Raw genomic sequence first — 8,879 nt, 5'->3', positions numbered from 1 at the left:
AGAGAGAGAGAGAGAGAGAGAGAGAAGAAACACTCCAACAACAACCAAAAAAGATGGATTGATGGGTGTGCTTGTGAAAAAGATAAATCTAACATGTTTACTGTTAATTATTGGTTCAGGGCAGGTCTAGTTTGGTGATGTACAGAGTCTCAGGTATTCCAGAGACAGGATGACCTATTGAGTCTCAGAGTTCAAGGCCAGCCTAGGCAAAATAGCAGATCCTATCTCAAAAGGGGGTTGGGTTACAGAGACAGCTTGGTTAATAAAGGGCATTGCAGACAAGCATGAGGATTGAAATTTAGTCCTCAGCACCCATGTTAAAAAAAATTGATGTAGTAGCACAAGTTTAATCCTAGTTCTGGGGAGGTGGAGACAGGTGGGTCCTCAGGCTTGCTGGCCAGTCAGCCTTGTCCAATCAGTAAGTCTTGGGTTCCAGTAAAGGACCCTGTCTCAAAAACCAAGATGGACAGCTCCCGGGAAACAATACGTGAGGTTGACCTCTGGCCTCCACCACCGTAGACATGTCCGTCCATATGAACACACACACAGTGGGGGAGGAGGTAGGGAGGGCGATTTAGAGAGTCGGAGGGGGCAACGAGGGCTGTTCAGGAGGCTTTATCACCCTCAGCTGGTACTCCCCAGAATGCCATGCTGCTCCAGCTTTGCCAGCCCCTAAATGAAACCCAGATACCCAGTTCCTTCTGTTTTCTGTTTTTGTTACACAAGTCAGCTCCCCAGAGACCATGAGGCACAGACAGATACTATTAGAGGTCCAAGTTATGGCCCAGACGTGGAGAACAGTTCTACAAGGCCAGGGGTACACAAAGTTGTCCTCGACATCAGCTCTGCATCAGCTCCAGTGCCTCACCCCTACACTCCTGTCTTAAAAGCCCCTTCTCCTGAGCCCTGTGCTCCTGGGACCTGGGAAGTCCAGAATGCCAGGTGGGGAGGGTGCATGCTAGGCTCTTTATGACCAACAGAGGTTTGGTTTGGTTTGGTTTTTGAGACAGGGTTTCACTATGTAGCTCTGGCTGTCTTGGAACTCACGATATATACTAGAGTGGTCTCGAACTCACAGAGGTCCATCTGCTTCTGCCTCCAGAGTGCTGGGATTAAAGTCATGAGATATCAATCCCACCCCCCAGCTCTTTTCTACTCTTGATTGCAGAGTGTGGGGCCCAGAGATCCCTATGCATTGCCCACCTGGAATGGGATTAACAAGATTTCTGTGTTGTTGCTTCAAGCTTTCCTTTTTAGAGTTAAGTATTGCTGGCATCACAAACAGATGAGAAACCGCAGCCTCTTGGTTTTGGTGCAGGTGGAGTGGGCAGTGAGTTTGGGCCAAAGTTGATGAACCTCTTTTTGTGAGAAGAAGGCTGCCAGCTTCCCTTCCTGATTTCCCTTGTTTAAATAACACGTCCAAGCCTCAGCCAGAGGAGATAATTACTAGAAAAATACAGCTCAGAGCCATTACTGCTCTGACTCACTCCTGCTCTCCAGCAGGTGTTGCCATGGTTTCAAGGCTGCATCTTCCTCCTCTCTGCTCTCTCTGCCCTCTCTCCAGTTAATTTGTCACTCTCCTCCACAGTCGGTCTCCACAGACTGACGCACAATGAAGCCTGGGTAGACGCTGGCTTTTGTGGCGTCTTTCTCAAATAACATTGTTGTTTTCTTTTTCAGTGTTTTTGAGATGGGCTCTCATGTCGCCCAGCTTGGCCTTGAACTTGCTATAGAACCAAGGCTGGACTTGAATCGCTTATGTCCCTGCCTTTATTTCCCAAGTGCCAAGGATACAGGCGTGTGCCACTGCACTTACCTATTGCCTTTTTCTTGAATTAAAAAAAAATCTATACCAAGAGATAGAACAGGACATGTTAAACAGAAGAAAACAAAAGTCATAAATTCACATTTCAAAATACTGCCGTTTTTACCATTTTCCACCCAATTTTTTGTGATGTATACTTTATAGTTGACATTACATATGTACATTATACAGTTATTTTCCAAGACAGGATCTTATGTAGCCCAGGCTAGCCTCAAGCTCACTATGTAGCTGAGGATGGTCTTGAACTTCTGCTCCTTCTGCCTCCACTTCCCAAGATCATAGGTATATGCCACCACATCCACTTTTCCATGGTGCTTGGGGTTAAGTCCAAGGCTTACTACATGCTAGGCAAGCTCCCTGTCCTCAGCTAGTCCCCGGCCCTAGTGCATGTTTTTATACATGTCTGGGTGAGCCTGCAGTGGACCTTTCTTTTTTTCTAGAGCTATTGGTCTTCAGGTACAGCTTTTCACACTCCAGTCACACACACAGGCTTGATTATTATCTTTGTAGCTGTGATTATCTATTATAATGCGCCTAAGCTTCACGATGTTCCAGGTCTGGTGCATGATCCATTCACTAGAGGTCATTGTTGTGTCCTGGAGGTGTGTGGGTGTTATGTACATATATACACACGTGAGTGTGAAGCACGCATGCGGAGGTCAGAAGTCAAATCTGAGAGTCCCCCACTCTTCTGAAATCCTGTCTCTCGCTGGGACCTGGGAGTCACTGTTTCAGATGGACTAGTGGCTTTCCTGTGATCGTCTCCCCAGCATGGGGATTATGAGCACATACCACCATGTCCAGTATTTTACCTTGGTTCTGGGGATCTAACTCAGGTTCTCGTGCTTTCATGGCAGGAACTTTACTGAGCTCCATCTCCAGAGCCTGGTTTGATCTCCCTCCCCCATTTTGTTTTGGTTTTTGACAGATTCTGGCTCTGTAGCCCAGGCAGACCTCAAACTTTTGATCTTTTTGCCTCAATCTCCTTAGTGCTAGGATTACATGTGTGTACCACCATGCCCAGCTTTCATAATGACTTCTGCCACAGGCAGTGAAATGATGTAGGCTTAAAAAATTCTGCCTTTTGTACCCTGTCAACTACTATTGCTGCAAATAATAATAATTATTATAATTATAATAAAAACGTGGAGCCACTAGGGAATATAGGCCTGTGTCGGTGAGAGGACTGGAGAAAGGGGCCACCACCTCACTTCTCCCTTTTCCCTTTGTCTGGCGTCCCTAAGGCGTTACTAAGAGCCCACGCCAAAGAATTGCAGTAGCTTAAGGCTCGCATTGCGCACGCGCGGAGGAAGCGTGGGTGGGGACGAGAGCGATCTTAGAGAGGGTGCAAAGGAGGGCTTAGAAAAATAATGACGAGCACCGAGGCGGGGCTTTCTCGCTTAGCTCAGCCTTCGTCTCCTCCTCTCCGCAGGGCTTCAGCTCCTTATTGGTTAAACGTTTCAGGCCCCCGTTGGTCAAGGAACCAAAGGTCTGGGTCTGCCCCAAGCTATGCCTGCCTCCGGAACCGCGGCAGAAATGGTTGATTGTGACGCTGCTTGCAGGCATTGTTTAGGACATACTCTAGGGGCCTGAAGGGGCCTTTTTCTTAGCACCGGAAGAGTTGAGAGTTCAACCGCAAGCCTAAGAGATGCCGCCGAAGGGGAAAAGTGGTTCTGGAAAAGGGGGGAAAGGTAGAGCGGCCGAGACAATGAGAGAGCGTGGGGTGGGTTAGGAGAAGGGCGGGAGTGTGTCCGGCAGCTATGGGGGTCGTAAGTCTGGCAGCAAGTGACTAGGGCCCCCCCCCCCCCGAGCCGCTATGGTTTGTTTAGGGTTGTTCCGGTAAATCAGAAAATATAAGTACGCGAGGGGCGCTGTGGTTCAGGGAACACATGGGTTTTCAGTGCAGGGACCATCGTGGCGGCGATTAGCTGGTGGGGATGGTTCCTCGGGACCTAGAACTGCTGTTTTAAGAGTTTATTACCACTAAAATTTGATCCGATTAAACGTCAGCAGTAAAAGGAAGCCCACACTGTGGTCCTTACGGGTCTCTTTAACAACTAAATTATGACGTGCCCTCCCCTGACCCCCTTTGAGGAGAGACTCGTTTCTTGAAGACGAGTGTTGGACACCGCTGTGCTTTCAAGCTAGAAAAATAAGACACAACTCTTATTCTTCGTCATCCCTGGAAGTAGTGGGGAAGATAGTAGCCAGAAAGTACTGTACTGAGTTCAGTACTGAGAGATAGAGCTATTGTAGAAGGTGGGAAGAAGGGAAATAACGGGGAGCTACTTCAGGCAGGCCAAGATAGAGCAGCCGCAGTAGGGTAACTCATACCCGACCCAGAGAATCCAGCCCCAAAAGCACCGATGGGAAACAGCACAGTTTGTGTAGCATAGCACTGCTGAAGTAAAACTTCAAGACAGATTATCGAGTGGGGAAATTAAAGCAGAAGACTAAATCATCGGGGGTGCTGTGTGTGATGTTAGTAAAGGTCGTGGAGGGCCAGGAAGCCCGTAAAGAGGTCACTTCAGTAGTTCTTGGAAGAGATAGAGGTGGCCCGAACTCTTTGGTTCTGGGAACCCAGAGAAGAGACAATAAAGGGAGTGCTGTAGAGCGATGGCCCGGAGGCCCCAGAAACCAAGCTGTTTTTAAAGAAAGAAATATGAGAATGGGTGAGGTGCCACAACCGTGCTACAGCTGAGGCAGGGGGATCTGAGTTTGAGGTCATCTGGAATACATAGAGCACCTATCAAAACAAAAACCAAAATAATTATGAAACTAGAAGGATACGTGGGGAGTGAAGGAGGAGGAGAAAGGCGTTTCCCCCATTTTGGAGATCTTCTTTGGTTGTCCTTCTTCAGCTGCTTAGCTCCTGTTCATCCATCTTCCATTCCCTGGCTAACTAAAATATCTGTCCGTTTCCAAATTCCCCTTCCACAAGTTTTCACCTGCTGGGTTCTCGGGAAGTGATCTGTCATTCTCACTGGAATGTGGGTTCCTTGGTGGCAGCTATGAACCCTGTTCACCTTGTACCCCTCAAGGCCTGGAACTCAGGATTTATTTAGGAAGCGTTTGTTCAACTGAATACTTAATCCAGGGGGGTAGTTCTTAGACATCTTGGCCTCTAACAGTGTGCTGCCTTTTAAAAAAAAATATATATATATGTATATATATACATATATATATCATGTTTGTTTATTTATTTTTTGAAAAAGAAAATCCTTTTCCATTATACATACCAATCCTTTCTGACCCAAAACGTAACAGTAGTAAGATGTGCTTCTAATGCTTGATAACTTGAATGGCAAAATCTTGCCAGGAGGCCAGCAGAGAGGCATTGTGGTAGACTGCAAACATTTGGGCATAAATACATTCTTCACTTTGTAGTATCTTTATTCTCGGAGAGTTTGGGTGTTCGAATTGCAAGTGTCAAACACTGGCACAAAAGATAGTAGAAATTATGTAACTTTCTGTAATGGCAGTGCTCAGTGTTCTGCTGTTGGAGGGCAAGATTTGGGATGGGGTCAGGAGGATTTGGAAGAGGCTTCTAGAGCTCATTCATCATGCCCACATTCATCTCTTTGTCTGTTTTCTGTGAAGTGTTTTGTAGGGCGCATTTCCTGTTATTAGAGATGAGTCACCGGGGAAGGTAGCTTGATTGTGTGACTCACCATGGAGCCTTTTGGAGGTTGGGGATGTAATGGAAAGATCACCTTGTATTATGAGTTGGACGCATCTAAAAATGTCAAAGTAATTTGAAATGAGTACCTGTCCTCTTTTTTTTCTAAAGGAGGTGCCACTTCTGGAAGTGACAGTGCTGACAAGAAGGCTCAGGGCCCTAAAGGTGGTGGCAGTGCAGTAAAGGTGAGTTAGCTCCCATCCCCCCTCTTTCCATGCTAAGTATGAAGGTGGCTAGCTGTGTGGATGCATAGAAAAGACCGTGAGTAACTTGTTCTTATGTAAGAGGCTTAACACTAAGGGTAAAGGAAAGAAGATAAAAAACTGGAAGCCAAATACCAATCTCATTTTTTGTTGTTTTTCAAGACTTGGTTTCTCTGTGTATCAGCCCTGGCTGTCCTGGAACTAACTCTGTAAACCAGTCTGGTCTCAAACTCACAGAGATCTGCCTGCCTCTGCTTCCTGAGTGCTGGGATTAAAGGCGTGCGCTACTGCCCAGCTCAGTCTCACTTTTAAAAAGTAGGATTTTCACACTTTTACTACTGTTCTTTAAAGTCTGTTAACTTAGGGACTGGGGTGCTAGCTCAGTTGGTAAAGTACTTTGAAAAGGACCTGTGTTTGATCCCCAGAACCCATATAAAAAGCTGGGCATAATGGCATACATTTAAAATTCCAGCATTGCTAGGTAACCGGCCTAGCATAATTGTAGAGTTCCAATTCAGTGAAAGTCCCTATCTCAAAAGACAAAGGGGATTGGATGGCACCCAGATTATCATCTGGCCTCCACACACACTTGCACACAAATTTGTTACCTTGACCATGCAAATGTGGGTGGAGATAAGTCAGCAAATAATTACTTGAAGCCCTTAACCAGCCAATCCCAGAAGAATGCCTGCAGACAGAACTGTACCACTATAGCTGTGTAACAGGAGTTTCATGTTTGGGTCAGGATGCAGGAGGTTTAAAAAAAAATAGATTTCATTGCCTCTGCCTACAGATTCAACCATATTAATAAAATGACTTGTAGGGTGTTCAGTGATGGGAGTTAATGTGTTGTTTTGTAGTTACCCGGGATAATTCAGATGTGATTCTTGCACCAAGAAGAATCTGTTTCCTTTCCAAACACTAACTAGACATGCTTTTCCCTTGTAGGTCAGACACATTTTCTGTGAAAAACATGGTAAAATCATGGAAGCCATGGAAAAATTAAAGTCTGGAATGAGATTCAATGAAGTGGCCACACAGTACAGTGAAGATAAAGCCAGGCAAGGGGTATGTTGCATTTATCTGTCATTTGAGTGTCCTGTTGTCATGCCAGAGCAGTAAGGTAGCATGCAGAAAACCCTGAGTTTGAGCCACCACATTGTACAGAAACGTTTTCTCCACAAAGGAAATACAAAAGCAGGGATTATTTTCTATGTTCTATCATTAATGTAGCCATACCTTTGTTTTGAGAAAAGTAGAAATGTCTAGCTTGTGGGACTAAAGATGTAGCTACATAGTAGAGCATTTGTGTGGCGTCTGTGAAGCCCCAAGCTTGATCCCTCCAATTGTAAGTTCTGAGAAAGTGCATAAGAATCATCTGTATAGAAGGGGAGATGGGGAAGGGGATGTGCTATGTGACACTTGTCCTTCCTTATGAAACCAAGCACCAAGGACGCAGAGTCACCTATGTCCAAATGTAGGTGTGACCTACCTTTCACAAACCACTTGAGAATACAGCAGTATCGTGAGCACTTGTCCCCCATCCAGTCTTAGACTTCTTGTTCCCATTTGTCCCTGGTGAGACAGCTCCTACATAGCCCACATGAATAAATACAACCCAGTGAGCCATTGTATTCATACTGGGAACTCTCTGAAGCTGCAATAGAACTATTCTCTTTTTAAGGCCACTTGATACCATATGCCTTTGGATTTTTCAGGGTGACCTGGGTTGGATGACCAGAGGGTCCATGGTAGGACCGTTTCAAGAAGCAGCATTTGCCTTGCCTGTAAGTGGGATGGATAAGCCTGTGTTTACAGACCCACCGGTTAAGACAAAATTTGGATATCATATTATTATGGTTGAAGGAAGAAAATAAAAGCACATGAAAGACTGAATAAATGTTTTATATTTCGTTTATCTCCTTAAGTGGTATTATGAAATAGTCCTCCTATCTTGTGAACTGTCGTGGGTACCAGTATGTTCTGCAGTCACTTCCACTTACCAGTTCTCAGTGATGACTCAAGCAGACTCCTTTAACTTGAATTCCCATTTTCTCCAGACTAACTTTGACCGTCAATGTGTCCCATAAATTAACTCTGAAACCATCTTCAGAGGAGTCAGATCTTAGGCCCCTGAAAACCTTGGGCACCTAGTAGGCGAATTAGCAGATGAAAAGCAAAATTCAAGTTAGTTAACTGATCTGCCAGGACAGGTGTCACTAGCTCCATTGTCTTAGTAGAGTACATGGCAGCCAAGCAGCCATCCAATGTCAACTTTCTCCTTAAGATTATTTTTATGATTAAGGTGTCTGTGTGTTTGCGAGTGTGCATATGTATGTAAGTGCCCGTGCAGGACAAAAGAGGCCATCAGATCCCCTGGAGCTTGGTGTGCAGGTGGTTGTAAGCCACCTGACATGGGGAACAGGAAGCAAACTGGTCCTCCACAAGTGTAGCAAACACTTTCCTGAGCCGTGCCTCCTGTTTCTCAACTTTCTCTTCAAATAAATGTCTGTCAAAGGAGGTACTTGGGGGCCTGCCAGATGGCTAGCAGGTTAAGGTACCTACTACCAGGTCGGATAGCCTGAGTTCAGTCCCTGAGACCCACATAGTAGAAGAGAACTGGTAACCATAACTTGTCCTCTGCCTTAGGGTTTCCGTTGCTGCAGCAAAACACCATGAGCATAAGCAATTTGGGGAGGAAAGGGTTTCTTTTGGTTACGCTTCCATACCACACAGTCCATCCTTGAACATCAACGCAGGAAGCTGAAGGCAGAAACTGGAGCGGAAACTATGGAGAAGTGCTAGTCACTGGCTTGCTCCTCATGGCTTTCCCAGCCTGCTTTCTTAGAGAACACAGGACCACCAGCATAGGGGCGGCATCACCCACAATGAATCAGGCCACCTCATGTCAGTCTTCAATGAAAAATGCACCACAGCCTTGCCCACAGTCTGAACTAGTGGTGGTATTTTCTCAACCCAAGTTTCCTCTTCCCAAATGACTCTAGCTTGTGTGAATTTGACATAAAACTAGCCAGCACATCCTCTGACCTCCGCATGCATGCTGTGGCACAGAAGGAGGGATGGTGCATGCACACACACACACACTAAATGGTATAATTTAAAATTAGGGAAAAGATACTTGGCTCTCCTATGAAGTTTTCTATACTAGACT

General features: G+C 45.7%; 1 protein-coding gene across 2 annotated transcripts; it reads left to right on the top strand.

Moving 5' to 3' along the window:
* Nucleotides 1-3,415: 3,415 nt before the first annotated feature.
* Pin4 (peptidylprolyl cis/trans isomerase, NIMA-interacting 4) lies at nt 3,416-7,625 on the top strand. 2 transcript variants are annotated; one of them, XM_005358556.3, is made up of 4 exons: nt 3,416-3,516; nt 5,616-5,689; nt 6,656-6,775; nt 7,426-7,625. In XM_005358556.3, exons 1-4 carry the CDS (start codon nt 3,474-3,476, stop codon nt 7,582-7,584), a joined length of 396 nt encoding a protein of 131 aa, XP_005358613.1. In that variant the 5' UTR covers nt 3,416-3,473; the 3' UTR covers nt 7,585-7,625. The 2 variants fall into 2 exon arrangements, with proteins under 2 accessions (XP_005358613.1, XP_026640681.1); XM_026784880.1 differs by having other exon boundaries at nt 3,442-3,511; nt 5,612-5,689.
* The last annotated feature ends 1,254 nt before the right edge of the window (nt 7,626-8,879 follow it).

This window comes from Microtus ochrogaster, chromosome X, assembly GCF_000317375.1.
Source record: "Microtus ochrogaster isolate Prairie Vole_2 chromosome X, MicOch1.0, whole genome shotgun sequence".
In the NCBI taxonomy this organism is placed as follows: Eukaryota; Metazoa; Chordata; class Mammalia; order Rodentia; family Cricetidae; genus Microtus; species Microtus ochrogaster.
This window is presented reverse-complemented; position numbering and strand designations above follow the sequence as displayed.

What these genes read in the sequence shown, in the direction of transcription:
- Pin4 (XM_005358556.3), top strand. Translation starts at nt 3,474, where the DNA reads ATGCCGCCGAAGGGGAAAAGTGGTTCTGGAAAAGGGGGGAAAG. An exon ending in TTCTGGAAAAGGGGGGAAAG is followed by an intron (nt 3,517 to 5,615) that starts GTAGAGCGGCCG and finishes TTTTTTCTAAAG; the next exon opens with GAGGTGCCACTTCTGGAAGT. An exon ending in GTGGTGGCAGTGCAGTAAAG is followed by an intron (nt 5,690 to 6,655) that starts GTGAGTTAGCTC and finishes TTTCCCTTGTAG; the next exon opens with GTCAGACACATTTTCTGTGA.